Source organism: Haliaeetus albicilla, chromosome 1, assembly GCF_947461875.1.
Source record: "Haliaeetus albicilla chromosome 1, bHalAlb1.1, whole genome shotgun sequence".
Lineage (NCBI taxonomy): Eukaryota > Metazoa > Chordata > Aves > Accipitriformes > Accipitridae > Haliaeetus > Haliaeetus albicilla.
The window spans coordinates 16,761,811-16,785,665 of NC_091483.1; the positions used below are offsets into that span (position 1 = coordinate 16,761,811).

At 42.8% G+C, this 23,855-nt stretch overlaps 1 protein-coding gene across 7 annotated transcripts in view; it reads right to left on the reverse strand.

Annotated features, from left to right (window-relative positions):
- Positions 1–20,269, reverse strand: part of SLC10A7 (solute carrier family 10 member 7) — a 156,341-nt gene extending 136,072 nt beyond the window's left edge. For 2 of the 7 annotated variants that reach the window (XR_011324163.1, XR_011324169.1), the window contains exons 1-4: positions 20,035–20,269; positions 16,176–16,258; positions 9,558–9,694; positions 4,723–4,798 (exon numbers count right to left, since the gene is read on the reverse strand). Coding sequence is in view for 5 of the 7 variants with exons in the window: in XM_069780328.1 (XP_069636429.1) it covers positions 4,723–4,798; positions 9,558–9,694; positions 16,176–16,258; positions 20,035–20,134 (396 nt within the window). In the remaining 2 variants the exon portion in view is untranslated. Of the gene's footprint in view, positions 1–4,722; positions 4,799–9,557; positions 9,695–16,175; positions 16,259–18,581; positions 18,732–20,034 lie in introns of all 7 variants that reach the window. The other 5 variants (XM_069780366.1, XM_069780328.1, XM_069780350.1 and 2 more) reach the window with 5 other exon arrangements.
- Positions 20,270–23,855: the final 3,586 nt, after the last annotated feature.

A 23,855-nucleotide genomic window follows, 5' to 3' on the forward strand; every position in this document is an offset into this window, starting at 1 on the left:
TATGAACATTTTTTTGTTCATATAGGGCTTCACATGCATCAAATTAAATTCAGTACTTGAAACTGGCTTTGCTAATGAACTAAATGTATTTGCAGCAAAAGCGAGGAATAGGCTGTTTTAGAAAGTTGTTTGCAGGGTTAATGAAAGTAACATCATATAGGAAGATATCACAAGAGGAATGATAGAAAATCAGGGTGAAGAGGGAGAAGCAGAGAGAAGAAATAACAGTTGAAAGACAGGTGAGAGAACAAACCACAGATCATACAGAGACCTGGGAGAGGAGTTGAAGAAACCCAAGAATGGGCCACAGAGTCAATAGGTGTGAATCTGTAGCCCTACTAGACACGTATTTCTGCTCATCACATTAGGAACAGCTACTTCCACCAAAACAAAAGCTAGAATAGCCATAAATCATCTTCCTCTCCTCCAAAAGCCAAGATTTTCAGAAAGCAGAGAGTTTTCCTCCCCACTGCTTACACCTCTCATTTGCCAACACCTCTCTGGATAGAATGATACTAGCTCCTAGCTAGTCTGAATTACATAGGCAGATCTTTGGACAGGAATTTTAGTCTCCACCACATCTCTACCAATAACCACAGGTATCTTACAATGGCACATATCAGACATTTTCAGAAGATGGTACCTGTATCACTACTAGTACACAAGTTATTCTGAAGCAGTACAGAAACACTGTCTTGAACAGCTGAACACCTCTGCTGCTGCCATTGCCATCAATGCCGATACGTAAGGAAATGAGATTTGAAAAGTCTGTCTTAAGTCTCATGTAACAAGCAGTACTGAGAGTGAACTAGTCACTCCATTATTTTCTTTGCAGCTAGAATCTTTTGTTCTTCCACTCTGCTAATGCCAACACTGGATTTCTCCTCCATTGACTACAGCAAAAAAATCCAATACACCTATAAAATCTGCTACTGGTTTTCAGTTTATCTCTATGCTGTCCTTCCATTTCTTTCTTATGAAGCTACAGAGATCTTTTCCCCCGTATAATCCCTATGACTTGTGAAGAAGGCTCTTTCCAGTCCCCTAAAACAAGCCACCAAACCACTCACGCATCAGAGCTAAGTGAAGATGTTAATTTTCACCCTCAAATACCAAAAGACTTGGAAGCCTTTTGGCTTCTGAATATAATGCTTTTCCCCACCATAATGGCACAGCTACAGCAAGCAAAGGTGCTAACTGGCTTGATTGTCTTCCCTTATTAAGGGAAGGATACTGCTGACAAAAGGCTTTTGGTAAAGATTTATTTCCTCTGGAATGCCCCAACCATCAAAACCAGCCCCCACCTGCTCATCTACCAGGCATACTGCAAAGTAATACAAATGGCTAATGTGGTAGAGTTTGGCAGGCACACCTAACAGCTGCTTAAGACAAGAAATTTGAAAGCAGTATGGATCACAAGGTTGGTGATCAAATGATGTATAGGAAGAAGGAAGATTTATTTTTGCTTTGGACAATTTTACATTTGCACTCTTGAGTAACTGTTCAGCTGTTATATTCGTATACACAGATCAAGAGGACTTAAAGCTTAGACACACTTTTTTGATATACCATGTGTTTGAACCATGAGGAAAACAAACACTGGTAGATTGTATAGTTGCTATTAAACACTGACAGTCATATAATAAAGATTTTTATAGCTTACCTAGGTTTCTAAGTACAATCCCAGAACACCAACTTTTTCAACAATGAGCACAGTTTAATCAGAATTCTTTGTATCAGCTTTGGTGATCACACCTTACTTAGCCAACCAAAGCAGAACATTTTCTTTTGTGCCCTCGGGCATGTATGAATTAAAAAAAAAAACAGATCCTTGTAAGATTAACAAAAATGTATTCCTTTTATCATCTCACAACCAAATTTTCCAACTGATATGCAGCAAAATCCCCCATCCAAGTAGCTTCTAATGATGTAGACTCTCTTTCTAAGCACTTGACCAAATACTTAAATCACCCTGTCCCAGAACAATAAAATATAGCTCTTACATAAGGCTTTTCAGCACCGATCTTCAAACACTTCACAAAGTTGCGATTATCCATTACTGCTAACCCCAGAGACACCATACCCCACTCTGGTTTACCCAACAGTTTAATGATGGAGCTAAAAATAGAATCCATGCTTCCTCATCCCCAAGTGAGTACTACTTCTACCATGCCATAGCGCCTGATATTCCATTGAGAATAACCCAAGTCCAAACTGACATTCAACAGTCATTTCTACTTAGATAAAGAAAACCTAAACCCCTCTATACTGTCATAAAACAGTCAACTACCACAGCTCATGTGCTGTGTTTCAAGAAATCCAAAGAGGTCTTCAGAGCACTTATTGAGGGTGTGCCTGTACTCTACAGCAGCAGGACACGTCTCAGACTAATTAGCTCATGTGGAGCTTCCTCACTATATTGCTTCTGAGCAAGCTCATTTATCTTCATATTACATTATGCAGTGTAGATACACCCTCAGACAAATCAATTTCTCTAGGTAAGGGATACACGCTTGACGAGGCAAAAGCAGTTTAAGAGACATTATTATGAACAAATGCTCTCACAGTACAATCACTTATATTTCCAGTTGACTCCCGGGTTTAAATTCTTCATGTATCAGAACGGATTTAAATTAAAACGGGAAAAAATGCATTGTTCTGCTTGTGTCAGAAAAGAGAAATATATCAATAACAGCTTAGGTGAAACTTGGCAAGGAGGAATGCGAGAGGGTCTTCTCCCCTAGCATGAGGGATATGATTTGCTGTTCTTCAGAAGAAAAATTAACAACAGTCTGCACAATAAAGAAGCATCAAATTCCAAAAAAATGTTTGCATTGGAAACTTGGTCAAGTTTAGCAATAAATTTGCCCCACACTTTGTCTACACTGAGCGTGTTTAAAGGGTGTTTCTCTTTTGCATACTTTCCTAGAGCCTGACTGAGAACTCTCAATTCCCAAGACCCAATTCTTGATTCACTCTGTCTCCGTTGTCAGCAACTATCTGTAAAAATCACTAACAAGGTATGCATTTTTACATTCCTCCAACACCAGTATGGTGCAGAAGAATTAAAAGGTTCAAGCTTACTTTGTCAGTGATTTATACAATTACTTACACAAGCCTCACATGATAGAAGGTTTCTGGTTTTCAGCTGGTATGAAATACACACACCCCTACCACCCCAGAAGAATACTGCCATAAAAAAAGTGAACTCTAATGGTCACGAAACTAAAGTACCTCTCACACTCCTGCACACAAATGCTATATGCTACTGCCTTCAACTAACCAATCACACCTTATTTTTTTCCAGAGGATCTTTTCCTTGTTCTAAGGATAGGACAGACAGTGCTAACACTGAACGAGCACTTACTCAATACTTCATTTCATCCTCGCTGTTCACTATGTGGCATCTTTGTATAGTTTACAGCACCTACATCTAGAATCCTAAGTAGATAACTTCTCATTTCTCTGTTGATCACTATTATGTACCCAAATTATTTCCTTATACCAATTACTCCACAGCACCTCCAATGGACAATTTTATGAATCTTGTTTTCAGGTAGCAAACTGGGAGACAGTGATGTGCATCAGGATTGCCTGTAATTAGAGATGCTTGACTTGAGATGCTTTGGGTCTCTCTTCAGAGGATAGAGCAATTAAACAGCACTTTGTCAGTACAAAGTACGACTTCAATCTATTTCAGTGCTATCATGTGTTTTCAAAGCTGACATTAATCGGTCCCAAGAGTCTGAACTCAGAAAATGAGAAGTACACAACTAATGGCCATATTTAAAAAATGTGGTTGAAGTGACTCACCCAACCTCACACAGGAGCTCCACGGCTGAATTAAGATTTGGCTCTAACCCTCCAGAAGAGCATTCCAACAGCCCTAGCTCTAAAACCAATCTCTTTTAGTGTTATTCTCTCCTTTCCTCACCTACTAGGTCTCATTCACCTTCAGCAGTTATGAAGTAGCAGATCTAAAGGGAACAACCTCATTAATTAGCACACCTGGATTAATTTCCTAAATGCTGTCTACCCAGTCTTCCTGAAAATAGCAAGTGTTTTGTGGATAAAGAAAGTATCTGAAATGGCATCAGCATATGCCATTTTAAGGCAGAAATATGTGACCTAACCGAGTTTGCACAAACAACTTCAATTCTGGCATTTCCTATCTTTTGAAAACTTTGCATTGCATCACTGTCAACTCCACATTCCCGGAATTTTCATTTCATGCAGTCTCAAACAACAATATAAGATTTAAATTAATGTTTCTGTCTCCATCATCTCACTTGCTACATTTGCAGCTTCAAGCCTGAGGAACTCCTACCATTGGGCCTCTTAATTCTAAACACCATCCAAACAATCCCTGCAAGGGCAGATCTTCAACACAAAGCTAACAGTCTATGAGATAACCAGTACACAGCATATGAACATTATACAGTTACGAATTACAGTGCAGCAACAAGTAGAAATCTCCGAACAATAATTTCTATCACCTCAGAAAACTAAGCTTCTTTCAGTTTGACCAATACCAGCAGATAACATATCACTATTTCCTTTGTTTGACACCAACACAATACCCAAGCTTTAATTCTAGAATTTTTTACAAAGCACAATAGCATCACACTGCAGTCAGTGTTTTGCCACATAAGTTCATCCTGAGTAAATATTTGTTTGAATTTCTGTTTAAAAAAAGCATTCAAAAGCAAAATGAAAACTCACCTCATTTCCACCAACAGCTTTGGTTAAAATTACTGCAGAAGACACAGGAGGTGGCATGCAGCCTACTGTCTGCAAGCTGAAAACAACAAAAACAAATGTTACATTCCTCACATGAGGCAAACACTATGCAACCTAAAACCTTAAAATACCAAATAGCTAAGTAGAAACAATCATCTTATCACCTGCGCAACCCAATCAGTTTGCATCACAGTTACAGCCCTGCACCAGCTGGCAGGGTTTCTATGCCATCTCTTACCAATCACCACAGTGAAGAGTCATGTCACCATTTAAAAACTCAAACACTTAACCTCTCTGTGACTCCATTTCCCCATCTGTAGTACTGTATCTACCATTCTCAAAGAGATCTACACATCTATCACTAAGATAACTGCGTCAAGTGTCCTGACATAGTAAAGTTTGTAGTGTGTTGCGAGATACCTGTAGCTATTTGGAGAAAACGAAAATAAGGATGTAAACTCCTATTTCCTTGAAAAAGCCATTCAGTGATAAAAACATTCACTGCTAAGTAGAAGAGTAAGAAGAACCATGCTCACTATTTCAAGTTCCCACTACACTGTTTTTCATCAATGCCTACCAAAAAAAAAACCCCAAAACCCCAAACCAAACAAAAAACCCCACAGTTAAGCTTTTTATTTCCTGAACACCAGAAGTCCATCAAATGTTTAATTTTTATGCACATCTTCACTTCCTGGTAAAAATCACCTGACTTCCATTAATCAAAACATCAAAAGCTTTCTCCTACATTTTAGAAGTCTAAAATACACTATTATTATTATCTGTCATTTTTTCCATTTTTTGTGCAGCAAAATTATCAATATATATAGTAAATGTTGTTGCAAAGTAAGAAAAAAAGTGGTGAGCTGTCCTTTGTTTTCAAAGGCAGTCCACAAAAACTGGTTATTACAAAAATTAGTTGTATCAAATGTGTATTTAGAAACAACAAGAACATACCACAATAGATTACAATTAAATGTGGGGCTAAGTAAAATAGGGCTTCTGAAGAAAAAGTGTGTTGACTTAGAAGGAACAGTAAGGCATGGAATAAAATAGTCTGCGCAATCCCCAAAAGCCTGGAATCTACATATGTTTTCAAGTATTGGAACTTGAGACAGTATTCTAGTTCAGAACAATCAATTACTAGTGGTGAACTACTTCACGCTTGTAACTGTGTTAGTCCACCCCTGAGAAACGCAGTGTCAAAAAGCTGTAGCAAACAGAAGTATTAAATCCAAACAATAGGGAGCATATTACAGTGCAATTGATATGCTGCAAATATACAAAAAGCTTAAATAGAAGAAACAGGTAAATGACAATGACGGTATTCAGTTTGTCAGCTACAGACACTGTGGAAAAGGAAAGAGGCAACCAATGTAAGCATTATATAAATCCAATCACAAAGTGCCAAGCACCACCTTGGAAGTATATAGTACCTTTAGCTTACAGTGAAGTAAGCTATGGAAGCAGAGAGTTATCAGCACTTAGCAGGGTAAGCTCATATTGAAAAGAAAAGAAATACAGGAAAAAGAACTGGTGTGGGAAAGTTTGGAAATATATACAAAAATACACAGCAGACAAACACATGGCGATTCTGATGTCCATCCCCTACATCGGTCGTGATACTGTTATCTCTCTTCTATGTGGTCTCTTGGCAGCCAGCTCCTTGAACTTCTCACCTGCACTAATAAGGGGTGGATTAAGTTCAAAGTTATCCAAGAGGTATGAAATGTGTGCAGGGCCATTCATCTCAGCTGGCAGGTATTTTCCACACTATAAGCGAAAGGTTTAATAATACAATCTCTGTGAAGCCTCACAAATTTAAAATAATACATTTGGAATTAAAAAAAAAAATCACTATCAAGCTATGGTTTTAAATATTCTTCATATGAAAATATTAAATCTACAAAAAAATGGTACACACTAAATGGAAATACTTTTAATCAGGTGTGTTGAAACACGTACCTGCGAACTTTTTCCTTTGTGTCAATTTTGTATCAACTACACACAATACTACCAAGACACAAACAAATTCCTCTAAAGGCCAGCAGATTACTACAGATAACAACCAACAAACTGAAAGGTCCCACTTCTTCAGGCCATGCTGTAAACATTAACATCAGGGGTCCAAACATTTGCTGAAGAGCGATAAATAATACCTGTTCTGCTGATACATTACGGACAACCGAGTAGCAGGGTCCAAAGTCACATATTTTAGATTTGGAACTACCAAGGCCGTATCTTGTACCAGGTCTTTGCATCTTGTGCCTTACCAGCTGTGCTGTAAACACTATACACTAAGAGTGGCAGAAGAGGTGAACCTGTGCAAACATTAATAACCTGCTTCATGCTCCTTTTCAAAGGGATGCTGTCAATGCAAAACCTAGTCAGTTAAGAAAAATTAACTTAAAAGATGCTTGGGATGATGTCAGTTTCTCCTCTATTTTATATATTTCAAAATAATTGCAAAGCAACAAACCTCCTAATATCATCCCAGACAGAGGCAGGGGGGAAAACAAACAAACAAACAACTGTAGAAACACAGATGAAAAGCTGGTACCATCTGTACCTGCCTCTCAACACTTACAGCAAACCAGACCATTATAGAGGATGGGAAAATCTACCATTCATTCTGAAGCAAGACGGGAAATTAACTGTGGGCTTGACTGTGCCCTTTAGCCATAACTTTGTGTAGAGTGTAACCAAGAACTACAGTCCCCTGGGGAGCCACCCTGCCAAAGGGTGCTGCATGCCCTTGGGAGCACATGCCTATTTTTCCAGGCCTTTGTAAGGACTATCAGCTAGCTCCCACTACAAGCTGTGCTAAACACGTGTGATGAGGAAGTAACTTTGCCAAAGCCTGTCTTGCTCCTCACTGTTTTCATTAGGTTACTTCAGTGTTTCTAGGGAATAAAAACTACAGCTGTGGGGCATTAGGATGAACTTCTGGTTACACAGAGCGGCCAAGGCACAGGCAGTTCCTCACATTGGCTCCTCACCCTCCTTTCACATACCCTTATAGAGACATGCAAGTACCTGCTTTAAAACGTGTTATCGCAGAATCAGGGGAGAGCTCAGTATCTTCTGCACCTGCATAGCTCCCATCAGGCTCCCTTTGCAGTGGATGCCTTCAGAGCCACACAATGGCTGCTGCTCTAAGCATGTCCTGAACAGCAGTATTTATCAAGAAAGCACTCTTTCAAAAAAAACAACAAAAACCCCCAAACAAACAAAAAAACAAAACCACCTTCATTAAACTCCTCAATCTGACCATTCGTTGAATGAAGTCTCAATACAACAGAGTTACTGCACTAAAAGATAAAACACAGCCAAAACAGAAACAGTACTCAAGGAACAGGGGCTTGCAAGGCAGCTTGAAACATACAGAAGTAAACTAGCTCACTGGTAAAACTCAGACACACCTTCATGAAAAACGAGGCTCATTTAGGCTCCACGTTTAGGGACATACACATAAAAGTGTTTGGTTTTTTTTTAAAAATACACACGTGGTTTTAGACACAGTTTCACAGGTGTGTGGGTATATACATACACATATACTTGTGCATCTAACAAATCATGTCTCCTCAACACCAAGAACCAAAGTGGCATAAGAGTCATAGGAAAGAAGGGATGAGAAGTGCTGCAAGGAGCAAAACCCACAAAAATCTCTTGCACCTTTCACTTCAGAAACTGAGACTCCCAAGGATTAGGTGGGAATTTTGGCTCACTGTGGAAAATCATATCTCTGTTCTAGCCGAGAAAAAACTTCCCAATGATTTTACTTTAAAGAATAACCTTTACTATGAATAGCCAAATGCAAACAGACATTGTATAGCAACCTTGTTATTTCTCTGATGTACTAATACTGTTAAGCTAAACAGTGCTAACTTTCAAATGACGTCATCTCAATTTCACCTTCTCAGTATCATCTGGACCACTTCACACTTGGTGGAACACCTGGAGAGCCTCTTAAAAACTGCCTTGTAAAAACATAAACATGAGCAGTTTTATCATTAAACTTTTAAGATAGGGAACTCTCACCAAGCAACGTTCCATCAAGCAGTAAGAAACAATGGGGACTTTTTAAGTAGTTTTCTAAAAGAATTGATTTTTGCACTCAAACATGCCAGTATAGCTGCATGGTGCTAGGTATTGACCTTTGATTCTGAAAAAAGCTTCTTATTTTTTTGGATTTTTCATAACATCTATCACTACCGCACCATCAACGCAGTTTTGGAAGCACACATTGGCAGAGCACACCAAAGATGTAAAACATATTGTTTTCATGGTAACTTAGCTTCTGCTTACCTCAAAGTTCTCCTCCTACAAAAACTTTACTGGGTTTTTTGGGTGGATTTTTTTTTTTCCATAAATTAGCTAGGAGCAGGTACTGAACCCCAGTGTGGACAAATGCAAGAGATGCTCAATACAGACTGTTTAAAAACAGAACAGAACACCAGTACGTAGCACACACGGTATTTATTCACCAGCTTATGTTTTTCCTTCAGCATTCCTTTTCTTTCCTCCCCATCCTCCTTGAGACCCAGCACAGCACTTCAGCTGTGTTTCGTGAAACAGAAAGCTAACCTGTTGCAAGCTCCCTACATGTGAAACTGACTGACCAGACTTTCTAAGAATGAGACCAGGCTCCTGAAAGGATAATCTTGTGCATGTTCTGTATTTTTGACAGCAAAATGCTGAAGCATAAAAACAACCAGCAAAATCTGTTCACAATACAAGTCAAAACACCCATTGCAGGATAAGCAGCCCTTTAAGAAGACAGCTACAAATATATTTAACTCCATTATGCTTAAACATACCCTTTTAAAAGCCATTCATTTATAGGTGTGATTGATAATAGCTGTAGAAAGAGCCATATTGCTGTTGGGAAGAACACAAGTGTAAAAATCTGGACAAAAAGGTGTAGTTTCACATGCATCAAAGCACTTGTCAGCTCCTGCAAAAGAAAAAGAAGAGAGGAAGTTGCAGTCATAACAGCTGAAGTAAGATCACGTTTGTGCTTTTAAAACTAGGATCATCTTTATAATACAAAGAGAGTGCATGTCAAAAAGGCACCTTTAGGGATCATCTGATCTCCTCTTTAATAATGAAGTATATCCAGAGAACATCAAAGCTCTGTCTGCTCCTGGGCATTTTTCCAAAAGAATTGTCCACCACTTCAATAACAGGGTAGCTCTCATAACAGTAGCTTTTCAGCAGGCAGCCTTAGCACTTTGTCACGGCTTCAAAACCTCTGTTAACTATGCTGACGGCCTGTTTACTTTATTGACTGCTGATATCAAGAGGAAGGGAAACTTGTAGTGTCCACATGATTTCACGTTTCTCTAGTCTAAAGAGAGCCACAAACTGTGATTCTCATTTATACCATGAAAAAGGGATGTTTACATTACGAAGAGTCATCATTTGTCGTGGGGTTTTTTAAGGAAAGACTAACAAACATAAAAAGCAAAGTAATCTGTAGCAGATTTTGGTTATTTATTGTATCAACAGATAGGAAATTTATAGAAAAATATTAGGCTGATGAAGAATAGCAAAAAAAGAATACCAAGACCATAACAAGCTAAGCCATAAAATTCAGAGAAATTAAGTGCAAAACACTGCTGGAGACTGAGGGGGAAAAAAAAAATAAAATTAATTTTAAATAGTGTAAGAGCACTCCAGAGAGGTGATCAAGTATCCTTATGCAATAAACTCTTCAGTTAGCTGTGTCTGCTTCTGTCTTTTCGGGCATTCCAAGGATCTTCTACACAGTTTTTGAGTACAAGGAAAAAGCCTTGTACATTTCAGCTCATGTCAACTCTCATAGATTGAGAAGAAAAATTCCCTTTCCTCTCTCTCAAAACAACTTGCACTCTTTTCAAGTAAACAATGCAACAGGAAAAGAACTGATGGCACTTTTATTCAAAACCTAATTTGCTAGGAATCTCCAGCTATGTGACATGCCAGATGCATTTAAAAAAAAAAGGAACAATATAAAAAAGTATATTTCCATGTACAGTAATGCAGCAGCCAATCTTCAGATGCCACCCTCTCTCAGCTTCAAAACAGTTGAACATTTATGAAACAATCAAATACTGCATTTTTTGACCATCCAAACGCACACTGATGTAATTATACATCTGGAAGTACTAGCAATTCAGCACCGTGTTCTTGTTACTTTATTTCTCTTAATAAAATTATCTCCCAAATTTGAGTTAGGGGGAAAAAACCTTCCATGAAAAAAATACAAATCTGTTCATATCCTATCTTTAAAGTTATACAAAATACGGACTTGAAACATAGATCTTGATCCAGTTTTACCAAGAAAGTATCATTACATTCAGTGCTTGGTTAACTGGATGAAACAACTTTTTTTTAAACAAAAAAAGCTCTTAAGCAGGCTAGTATGACCCTGCATGGAAAAAAACAGGCCTTCTTCACACATAACCTGTCACAGCACCTACGGCACTATGAATAGCTTCACCGTAGTACTATTTCATCTCATCTCAAAAAGAAAGCAAAAAAAAAAAAAGTCTAGTAGTAGAAACACATCCTGTGTGGGAAGAAAAGATACCTGGAAATACCTATATAAAAGTGTACATTTTAGAAGTAAATAATACAATTGAGAAAAACCAAAGCAAGTGACTTCTTTCAGCAAAGCTGCTAATTCCCCCTTCTTTACTGCAAAGTCACCTGCAGCCCCAGATTTCCTAGTGGACCAATCTATGCAGGCACACCCAATCTAGGCACCATCACACATACAGCAGTGCCCTTTTAATTTAATATTTTTACAATTAGAAAACACCTTAAAACCAGCTGCTTTGAAGAAAACTGTGTGATACTTTCAAAAGCAAAATCCGAGACAAAAACTTGGGAAAGACTGGTTAGACCCTCCAGGGAGCAAGGAAGGCGATTACAACACAGCCAACCTAACACATGAAGGAATGCTCTATTAGTGGAACAGGTCTTTGCAGATCCAAATCACCAGTCTTTAAAATGTCTCTAGTGATTGCCTTTTAGAATAGTTATTCCTTAGACTGTATCATCATAGAACAGAGGCAAAAGCCTTCACCCTCTTAAGCAAACTACAAGGCCTTGTCCCAAAATACATCTGTCACTGAAGCCCTCAGAAAAGCAGAAGTCTCAGAAAAGTTACTGGAAGCTTCTAGTTATGACTTTGTTTCTGCACACCAGGTAGAACAGGTTATCTTGTCTTTCCCAGTATTTGAGACCCTTTAGAGAGCTTATCCTAGCCTCTCGCTGGTCAGCGTGGGTCCCTGTTGCCATCCAGCCGTGTTTAGATGGTTATAGCTGGACTCCTCTGGGCAAATACCCACACAGAGCAAACAGTATTTTCAGTGGCTTGCCAAATTCCTCATTGAAATGGATAACTCAAGCATGTGATTTAATTTCTGGGGCCCTACAGGAGACATTTGCTTTAAAAGAGCAAGCTATCCAGTCACTGAAAACTGAAAGAGCATTATATTAAGGTGGAATCAAATGTTCTTGCCATTACTGCACACAGACTGTTCCTACAAATGTAAGGGGACCTCAGTCACCTCTAGATTTGAAAATGTAACAAGGCCATGCACAGACAGGCTCTCCCTGAATGCTGCCAATTATTCTGTAAAATGCTTTCTGAATGTATGTTAGCAAATTTTTTTGAGCATGCACTTTCATAGCAGATAAAACCAGAAGTGTAATCTTAAAAAAGCATCAGCTATTTCTGTTGTCAGTGTGCTGGCTTTGGCTGGGATAGAGTTAATTTTCTTCATAGCAGCTAGTATGAGGCTATGTTTTGGATTCGTGCTGAAAGCAGTGTTGATAACACAGGGATGTTTAGTTATGGGTAAGGCCACGCTGGAGCAGGTATATCTCTAAAGGCATTGTGGCCCATGGAGAAGGTCACGCTGGAACAGGCGCACCTCAGAGTGACTGTGGCTGTGGATAATTCTGTGCCGCAGCAGGTATACCCCTGGAGACACCGTGGGTCACAGATAAGGCTCCACTTGGAGCAGGTACACCCTGAAGGGACTGCAGCCCGTGGATAAGTCCAATCCGGAACAGGGGCAAGCGGAGGAGTTCACTGCAATGTTAAACCCAGTGGTCCGGTTCGAAGGGACCAGGGGTGGAGATTGTAATGGAAATAACTTTAAATTGTTATAACCCAGGATTTGAGTTGCATGTTGTAGGAATTACTACAGCAGGAACCACCCAAACCAATGGAGGCCAAGCCTTACAAGAAGCAGTGCAAGTGCAGCAGTGATCCGACCTGAGCTGGCTTTGGTGCCCAATAACTCCACAGAGCACACCACCTCTCCTGTCCTGAGTGACCACCATAACAGACAGAGCCCAAAGTCATGGACTAAATCAACTCTACAGACATTTTATAGGGATGGCACACAGACTAAGGGAATGATACCTGTGTGTACGTATCAAGAGACAGGAAAGGTGGTGGTGACTAATTGGGATGTACTGGATAGTGTGGGACCTGAGCATGGCATAAATGGTATGGAACAAGGGGTGGAGAATGTGCTGGGTTTGGCTGGGATAGAGTCAATTTTCTTCACAGTAGCTAGTATGAGGCAATGTTTTGGATTTGTGCTGGAAACAGTGTTGACAACCCAGAGATGTTTTAGTTATTGCTAAGCAGTGCTTACACAAAGCCAAGGGCTTTTCTGCTCCTCACCCCACACCACCAGCAAGCAGGCTGGGGGGGGGCACAAGGAGTTGGGAGGGGACACAGCCGGGACAGCTGACCCCAGCTGACCAAAGGGATGTTCCAGACCATATGACGTCATGCTCAGCATATAAAGCTGGGAGAGGAAGGAAGGGGGGATGTTTGGAGTGATGGCATTTGTCTTCCCAAGTAACCGTGATGGAGCCCTGCTTTCCTGGAGATGGCTGAACACCTGCCTGCCAGTGGGAAGTGGTGAATGAATTCCTTGTTTTGCTTTGCTTGCGCATGCAGGTTTTGCTTTACTTTTTAAACTGTCTTTATATCAACCCACGAATTTTCTCACTTTTACCCTTCTGATTCTCTCCCCAGGGGGGAGTGAGCGAGTGGCTGTGTGGGGCTTAGTTGCCAGCTGGGGTTAAACCACGACAGTCAGATTTATCAGAAGGCCTCCATTAACACTTACACAACTTTTTATCATTTCATAACGCATACCAAATACTGGTTTCAATCTAACTAATGTATTATCCAAGGTAGAAGAGGCAACACACAGGTCAAGAACTAATAAAGACAAAAGCAGAAACTATCTACTTTGCAATCCAATAAAAAGATATATTAACTAATAATACCAACTTTAGGTTGTGTCTCAATTACATTATTATTTATAATTGTATTATATATAATTATATTATTACTCATTTATAATTAAAAGATGCCCTGAAGTATTTTAATAAAATCATGACCTGGCCTCCTAACATATTTAAGAATTGTTTTTAACATACATTTTAGAAAGTAATAGCACAAGGTACAATAAGTGGAATGTTTTTCTTCCTCTTTATCTTCTACTCCCATGGCACAAATTCAAAAAAGGCTTAGCTTCTTGATGGAACATAAAGCTGGATGTACAGCACCTGTCCTAGCTGATGCTTCCAAAGCAATCTGAGATCAGCTACCTGGAAATAAACATCAGCTCCTGTAAAAGCTTCATTTACGTCAATATACTGCTTTTGGAACCACAGATGAAAAGAAGTTATGCAAGTTCAAAGTAGGGCATGACACATTGCTCAGGAACCTGTCAGTCACGTCACCTTAACTGGAAAAAATTAGACGTACAGTAGCATTGAGAATCTAATCAAGACTTCGATAATGCTACTGATTTCACTCTCACTCACAGCTGCTTTACAAATATAAAGCTTCAAGGATACAAACTACTGAAAGGGAAAGAAGTTTCACATTTTTTCTCTGCATGCAAAGATTCCTAACCCTGAAAGCAGAAAACTCCACTCCATTAGTACTACTCAGGCATTGTGTTTCGGGTCCTCTTCTCTGTGGAAGAAAGTGCCTCTCTGCAGCCTATTTCCATTAGGATTAATTACCATCCCAGGCAAACAGATAACATGGTGCTTCCCCATAAGACCACAAGGCTCTAAATAGCTACTACAGAATTGACTCAAGTTACTCACTTCACTTATACTGTGTCCCAGCAGAACTAGAAGCCCTAGGGCCAGAACCACCAGCAGACACAGGAGAGGGCTGCCATCAGTTCAAACACCACCTTCATTTGAAACTTTATCACTATAACCACGATACAGGTATAGAAACTTTTTTGTTGTTGTTGAATGCACGCTGTTCATCCAAATCCCAGTTTTCCCAGAAGATAACTGGACAGTATCATGATGATTCTTTTAGGCATTAGTATCACACAACATATGAATGACATCACCTGTCAGCCCAGCCAACAGCGTAAAAGGAATCAAGACACTAGACTAGCAGATACAGGCAGTGTTTCACTTCAACTCTGGCTGCTCCTTCTCTTCTTGGCACATAGCCCTCATTTCCTTTCTCCATGGCACCTTTACACATCATTAAGAGGTTCTCCCCTTCATCTCTCCTTACTCCCAGATTGTTCCTCTTTAAAAAATGTGACGCAAAATTTGAAACGAGTCTCAGTGTCTGTGATACGCAGCAGAGCGTAGGCACTTGAAGTTCACCTGTCAACAACTAAATACCATAGGAAAAGATTGCCAAGACTTTGTACCTGTATATTGGCCTTGCATCTGCAGAGGAACCCTTTTGTGTTGATACTAGCTGCTGTCCTGTGCCTACCCAGTGTGGTAACTTAGAGCCACCAGATCTTTGCTTGCATCAATCCTGTAGTGACTAGCCTAAACAGTTTTACTTAAGAGAGCACACCAGCAGGTGAGATGAAGGAGAGAGGTACAGAGAGCTCACACCTTCTCTTCGTGTCCTGCAGAGGCATGGAGACTCCACGTAGCCCCTCTCTGCCTAGTTCCCTACAAAGTTCTACCCTAGGATTTGCAGTTTTCTGGCCTGTATCTCAACTGAACAGTGGGGAAGCCAAGGTGCAGAAGGGGTGGCAGAAGGCAGGTGCTAGTGTGCTCCTAGGTCTCACTCTGATTTGGGTTTAGGACACATCCAGGGTGTCAATCCAGTCTCAAAATTGTGCTCAGCACTTCCATTTAGTCAAAGCCCTGCAAAGTCAAGCAACCCACCCTCTATGGATGGGTGAAATTTATTCACACTGTCCTTCTCATCGTGTTCACTACTTTGTGAAGAATTTTCTGAAATCAGTGAGGGGTTATTCCATAAACGTCTAATATTTATCTTCTCTTGTTAGCCATTCTCCCAGCATCAACAACAGCATAGTAATTAAATATTCCAATTGCATTCAAACCTGATCAAAAGCAACACAAAACTTTTTAAAGCAAAACAAGAATGAAGCAATGAGAAATTACAGTACCTCAGTTTTTAAGGAGAGTCCACTGTTAAAGAATATAGCTGAAACAGCAATGTAAGTTATGGTAATTTCTGGTTTCAAGGGTCCTAAAAAATACAGACATAGAGAACAAAGTGAAATACAATCAAAGAGATAATGAAATGCATATATTACATCAAAGTAAATGAGAATACTTAGAAAAATACCTGGAGACAATTGAATCATTAAAGCCTCTAATAAAAAGAATAGGGTTTCTATTAAGTTACAGAAAGCATGCTATTCATTCTTAAATAAAAGCAAACCAGTGAGTGGAGAGTGAGGTATGATGTCATACAAATTTGGCAGCCGTGATTACAGGCCACAGGGAACCAACAGGTAAATTCTGGAAACGTGAAAACAGGGATTTTTTCACAGTTCTGTCATCAGAGTATCCCTACGGTGCCAGCAAACTCAAACTGTACACTCAAATAAAAATATTAGCTGCTCCCCCCACAGGTCCATTGATATCATCCACACATCTACCTCTCACTTCTTCCTCCACAACACACACACCTATCTGGCTGCCTGCACAGAGAAAACAAAATCCTACCTTGCAATGATTTCCTTGGGGCAATACAATTCTGCATTATTCCCCCACAACAGGGCTACGGCAAAATGGTTCATTCCAGCCCCACAGTAACACATTGCAGACACACTGCTGCAGTGAGATCAGCAAGGGCAGATGCCTGCACCTCCAAGGATTCCACTATATTAAAGGCTTACATTTGTATATATTTATACAGTTTTTTCAGGAAGATTAAAATAAAATACTTTTTACACTCCTATAAAAATGATGAATTCTCTTAATACACTTTGCCTTCAGAGGCCACCAAGCACAAAATGTATATACTCATTTTTTCACAAGCATTCAACCAGTTATTATATCAGAAAGAAAATATTAGCAGTCTACTTAGGACCAAAGTAATATCCTAACTCTGCAAGTGACAGTAAGTTGTCACGAGCAAAACTGCAGCAGCAAACAAGCAAGCCTTTACTCGACACTCCAGAAGAGAAGGTCCTTTCTGCTCTCTCAGATGAATGATACATTGATGGTCACACCGGACCAAAGTCAATGATCCTTAAATTAGAGGGATTTGATCATACACTGAGTCTAATCAAATTTGCATCTCAAGTCATTTAAACCCAAATCCTGCTCTCAGAGAGGACTCAGATGATGAGACACTGAAACCATGTGTGTTAAATACAAAAAATAAACCAAACAACCTATATGAAGTATAAGGTAAAAATAAGCCAGGAAATGCAAGAGTTAAAATTGCAACAAAGCACATGGCTAGTTGCAAAATTATGGCATGTTAACTGAATAGCCGGGGAGAGGGGGGGGAACAACAAAAAACAACAAACAGAAAAATTACATAAATATATATAGTTATAGAGAAAACTATATTTTTTATATATAATTATATAATTTTTCTAATCTTTCAGAAGATTAGAGCATATATGTACATGCATATACACACTGGGCAGACAGGCAGTGCATTAGTCTGGCTAAGGTAGGGGTTCTTCCAGGACTCAGTTTTTCTGTTTTAGGGTTTTTCACTGGGCTGCCTGAACTCCTTTACACAGGAGAAACCTCTACCACTAGAGCAACCACACGTTCACTGGAGCACAGGGAACTCTGGTCAGAACAGATCCCCTTCATCTCTTGTGCAAAAGACTGGTCAGGAAACCTCTTTTCACAAAGGAACTAAATAGGCTCATTCATCAACTAGGAAAACACACAAAAAGGGCTTGGCTTATGCCCTGAAGGTGGCAACAGCACAAATCTTTGTTATTTGTGGCACAATGTTCCACTGGTATGGACGCTGGACCATCCACCCTATTCAGTAAGGCCCTGCAAATTACAGTGCATGTTTTTTTCAGCTGGAAGATGACAAACTAAGGTTTTATCATATGCTGATATTTCCCACCACCCACCTCTTTTTTTTTCTGGTTTTAAAATGAGCACTGAGATCACATAGCTTCAGAAGAAGGATACCACTTTGGGGAACACATGCTCACGAGTTTCAATCAATGCTTACAACATTTTTCAAGCAAGTTGTCCCAGGAACAATACCATGTCAAAGCTTGACATCTCTTTGCAGTAGGATAATTAAATGAAGTGCTCCATCATAGTGCTTCCATGCAGGAAGTAAGCTGAGGAAAAATTATCTCATATTCTACTTAAAAGGATCTCCCACGTTGCTGCTAACAATCACAACAATCAAACCAGAAAGGGACAAACCACCTGATACTATCAATTTGAAGTTGTGTCTAAGGTCTGCTGAAGACACAGCATGGATCCTTCAAGAAGCTCTAAGTGGGCCCTATTCACCTATGCAAAACAGCACGCAGATGTTAGAAGGGATCCTTGCACAGCAGGAATTTGCCTACCCTGAACTCCATGAAGTACGGGAGCCTTAGCTGCCACAGCAAGTGTTCAGAGCCATATTTTTTAAATCGCTTTCTTTTTCCCCAGAACCTAAGGGAGGGGGAAAAAGGTTGGCTCCTCAGTGAGAGGCTGTCTATCCTCAAATTTCAGCTCTGTTAAGAAAAAAAAAAACAACAAAGAAAAACAAAACTATGCAAAAAGCATAAGTAGATTATTCCTCCCCTCCCATAACATGGAATTGCTAAAGGAATTCTGTTCAAGTGTTGTACATCCCTTTTCTTAAATCTTCAGAGATCAATTAGGAAAAAAAAAAGAGATATAAAATTTAGTTTGTTCTTGAAAATTGTGAACATTTAGAACTGCAGTTACAATAGAAATTAACCAGAAGATACTGCCAGCATTTACACTTAAAGATACACCACTGTTTATTTTAAAATAACACTGGCTATTTCCATCAGCTCTTGTTACAAGAAACATACAAGACCTCACTGCTTAGAAAAGGGCAGACCTTTCTTCCAATTTGTTTACTCTGAGCGTTTGACACCATTTTGCACAAAAACATTTTCACCGTTTTCCCTCGTCTTTCATGAGGAAGTATGAGGGAACAAAAACCTAATCTTTAAAATACAGGTGTGTTACTATAAAGTAAAAAACCCACCTGGCTGAAATACAGCACCTGAAATTTCAACACAGTACGCATTAAGCTACACCTCTCGAGAAGCTCACAGATGGCAGACACTCGTACACTGAACCGCAGTGACTTTATGCCCACCTCGGAGTTCCTGAAGTTATTACTTAGTTTAACAGGAGTACATTCAAAGTCAGCTGCTACCCGGTCTTCATTACTACTAACCCAAAAAGAGCAGGACATCGCTCAAGCAACTGGTACGGTGCCCAGCGAAGATACACGCAGGAACACACCTTGAAAAATACGTCGTGGGTACCTGAGAAGCAGGGACTGATCAAGGAGCAGAGAAGGGGGCCTGCTGGAGGTGCAGGGACCACAGGAGGGGCCGGCGGCTTCGGCTGTGCCCTACGCCCGGCAGCTTGCCCTCCTGCAGCCCCGGGGCAACCCGACTTTCAAAACTTTCTGAGCGGACGCCCTGACGGCCGAGGAGCACCCCAGCAAGTCTCAGCGTCCCCGGCAGCGAAGGGACCGGCACCCTCCGCCCGGGGGCCCCGCAGAAAGGCCCGCAGACTCCCTCCCCTGCCTCCGCAGCCCAGCAGCGAGGCGGCCCGCTCCCCTCCCCGCCGCCGGCAGCGCCGGGCCCGGCCCGCAGCACCCAAAGGCGCCGTGGGGCGGGCGCCGCCGGGAGTTGACAAAGTACCCGCCGGGTCCCCCCCCCCCCCAGAGCTCTCAGGCGGCGGCTCCGGGACCCCCCGCCGGCGCTCACCCGCACGGCCCCGCACCGCCCGCCGAGCTGCCGGGGCAAACGGGGCAGCCGCCGGACTCACCCCCTTTGACGCCGACGGCGGGCTCTAGCCGCGCCGCCGCGATGACCAGCACGATCCCGAGGATGAACCACTCCTTCCGCAGGCGCTCCAGCAGCCCCATGGCGCGCCCCGCCGCTCCCCGCCGCCCGGCGCAGCACGGCGCAGCGCCGGGGCGGGGTGCAGCCCCACCGCCCGCCGGCAGGACCAGCCGGATCCGCTGACAGGAAAAGTCTCACCCACCGCCGCCATCACTACCACGCGCCTCCTAATAGACACGCAGCCGCCGCGCCGCCGCCCGCCCGCCCGCAGCGCCCGATTGCCCGCAGCGCCCACCCGCCGCCGGCTTCGGCCGCCGCCGGCTTCGGCCGCCCCCGCTCCGCGCTGCATCCCCGCGCCGAGGCGGGGGCGGCGGCGGCCACGGCGGGTCGCGGCGGCGCGGCCTGAGGTGAGCTGAGCTGAGCTGAGGTGGGGAGGGGAGACGGCACGGCGCCGCCGCCGTTGCTGGGCGGGCGGGGGGGGCCGGGCCGGGGAGCGGTGCCCCCCAGAGCCGGTGGCGGCGGGCGGCGCGGCCCCTGCGGGCGTGGGGCTGGGCGGGCGCGCCGGGGTCAGCGGGCGGTGGGGGCGTGCGCGCCGTTTTGGTACATTACAACGCCTGCGTGACGCCCGGCGTTTGACGCGCGTGGAGGGAGGGAGGGCGGGCGGGCGGCCGGGCGCGCGCGCCAGCGAGCGAGCTGGCGGTTGCGGCCGTTGGGCGCGCGTGGCGGGCCGGCCGGGCTGGAGGGAGACGGGAGCGGGGGGCGATCCCCGGCGGCCGGGCGGGTGGGCACCCCCCCGCCGCTCGCTTCCACCCGTGTCAGGCGGGGGTAGCGGAGCCGGGGCGGGAGGCGGGATATCTCCGTGGCGGCGGTTCAGCTGCGCGGGTCTGGGGCTGGCAGGAGGCTGCTGGCAGTGAAAATACGGACAGTTAAAATCCTGCAGCCCGTCCTGCGGGAAGCCAGGAGCTCCGGCCGGCGGGTGCCGTGTCGCCCACATTATCGCCTGCGTGTACGCACGCGGACGCGCCTCGGCCCGTCGAGGCGGCGCACGACGACGGGGTGGTTCGTCATCGCCTCCGAGTTCAGCCCGGTGCCGCTCTGTTGCCGTAGGAAGGCGGCTGCCCGTCCGGTCTGGGCAGACCCGAAGGCACCCGGCCTGCCCGCAGGAAGAGAAACGCCTGTCGTGACCTGCCGACATTGCCTGCCGCCGCGTGCGTGTCCCGTGCCGCCGTGCGTGAGCACCTGCCGAACGAGCCGGCTCCCAAACCGGAGACGATTCCCTCTGCGGAGGTCGGTGGGTTTATTTCAGTGTTAAATACATTTCCATTGAAACGGAGTGTCACAGAAACCTCGTTCCGGCGCTCGACCTGCGCGTTCCATTTCCTATTCCCCTCTTGTCTCCGCTTCCCCGATGGATTCATTAGCCCAGCCTCTGCCTGGCCACGACCCCCTCGCTCTAAATCACATTAACAAGGAAATGGTAAAGTATGAAACGCTCCGTCATCACAGCTGCTCACACCGGTGCTGCCACAGCCGCCTTGTTCTGGCGGGTTTCAAACACACAACAGTTCTGCTGTGTGATTTCTAAATATTTAGGTAAGTTTATGCTTCGCAGTCTCTGTGGATATATTCAGCCTTCAAAGAATAGCCCTGCCATACGCTTTCTGCTCTCTGCTACCCAGTAAATAAATGTTTATAGCTCAAAGCTCTGCTGTGATCCCAGCTAGTTCAGGAGGCATATATTGCCATATGTCCTGTGAGGTTCACTTGTGTAAACACGTATACATCATAGCTGAATTTTTTTAATATGGAGGGAATGCGCCTTCTCCCACCCACAAGGCGATCCAAAACGTGCGGTTTAAAACAATTATACATTTTGCTGCTTTACTAAAGTTCACTGGAGTACGTGTTGGTCCTTGATCTCTTCTCAGATATGAGCGCCAAATTGCAAAACCTCACCACATTTGCCTGTGCAACTGCTACAGGTTGACTGTTTTGGGAGAAAATAAATGCATAACAGCTGTTCTAGAGCAAGCTGTGATTATAACGAGCATAGGATTTGATTACTTGGAGGATTTGATTACTGCACAGGAAGGATAAGATGAATCAGCTAAAGATGTAAAGTTAATGTTTATCATATAAATTATATTAAATCTTTGTGTGGATACTCATTCATGGATGAGGTGTCCCTAGTTCTCCGACGTGGTTTTCATCTGCACCATTCGTAGACCAGAGTGCTTAGATCTTTTCCTATGTGGCTCTGAAAGCACGCTAGCAAGAGCATAGGCCCTCTGATCTGAACACAGCAGGAGACCAGGCAGGTATCCAGTGTTCCTCTGGTGTTTTTGTTGTGAATGTGTGCCCAGCCCTGGAGGTCCTAACAGAGATGGGCAAGGAGGCTTTGCACCCTCTGCCTGGTGGTTCCAGCCCCGCTGGTTGGTTATGCGATGCAGAGGCCTCACTCTGCACCAGCAGAGCTAGAAGGCACAAACAGCTTCAGCACAATTCAGGAACGCATTGTTACCAAGGAAAAGCAAAATGACAATCTGTTGAGGCCGAAAGTTAAGCACTCGGAAGCAGCCAAATTTCACAGTGAATGAAGTTGCTGCAGCGTCGATTGCTGCAGAAGCTGTAGACGGCTGCAAAGAAGGGGCAAGTACGGAGGACACTCAGTCTGACAAATAAAATTCAGTCCTGCTGTAAAGACAGCAGTCTCTCCCTGCTTTTGCATCATAGTTTTTACATGCTACCAATCCTGCCTCTCACTCTTTGCAGGTGGATACTAATTATGAATTTCTAATCTTGCCTACTGCCCAAGTTTGTTCTAGGTTCATTTTGCCAACAAGTTTCAGATGTTTGCTCACAGCAGCTCTAATTGGCAGAAGTTAGAAACCTCAGTCCTAAGCTCTGGAAGATTCTTCTCATTTTCCCGTCCAAAGGGTCACTCCTTGTGCACTGTCCCAAGCTTATCTCTCCTTCTCTAGAGAAGGATGAGCTATCTCACTGCGTATTAGATTTAAAACAGTTAAGAAATTTTAAAAAAAAACAACAACCTAATGGTTTGCCAGTGGTCATCAGATATCACAGAAAAAGCTTAACTTTTGTCTATACTCAAGAAAGAGAGAAGCTTTAATAAGGCTCTGTTGCTTTGGGTGGATGCTTTGCCTAGCAATTTGTTTCCAGGAGATCTGAAGTTTGTAATAAATGTCTTTTGCCAACTGAGTTACAAAACGTGGATTCATGTGGCTCTCATCTTCTGTAATCTCTAAAATCATATGCAGATATTCTAAGCTGTGTATCAAAAGACTTGTACGAAGGTATTTTAGCTGGTTTTGTTTAAAAGCTGTTCTTCAACTATCATGATAAGCACATACGTCTCTTAGATGAAATAGGTGAGATTGGTCCTGCTTTTAAATAAAAGAGCGCTCTGTAAGCCCTGCCCTGCCCCACCAGCACAGAACAAGAAGGAAGAAAACACTACAAGTGTATTGTATAATTGGCAGGACTCTTATGCATCCTAAGTCTGTTTGCAAGACAGCATCACTGTTGCTATAAGGCAATTTGTCATCCATATAGAAGCATTTGGTCAGTATTAGAGGGGGACAATTCAGTGTCTGCCATCCAAAACTATATCCTGCAACATTTCACTTTCCTCATCAGGTTCCCATACAGATAATATACATATCCTAGTTAACCACTGGGACTTGACCAGATCCCAGAATGGTCTGGCACATGGGTACATGGGACTTGACCAGATCTCAGAACGGTCTGGCACATGGTTGTGTGTATTCTCCATTACATCATACA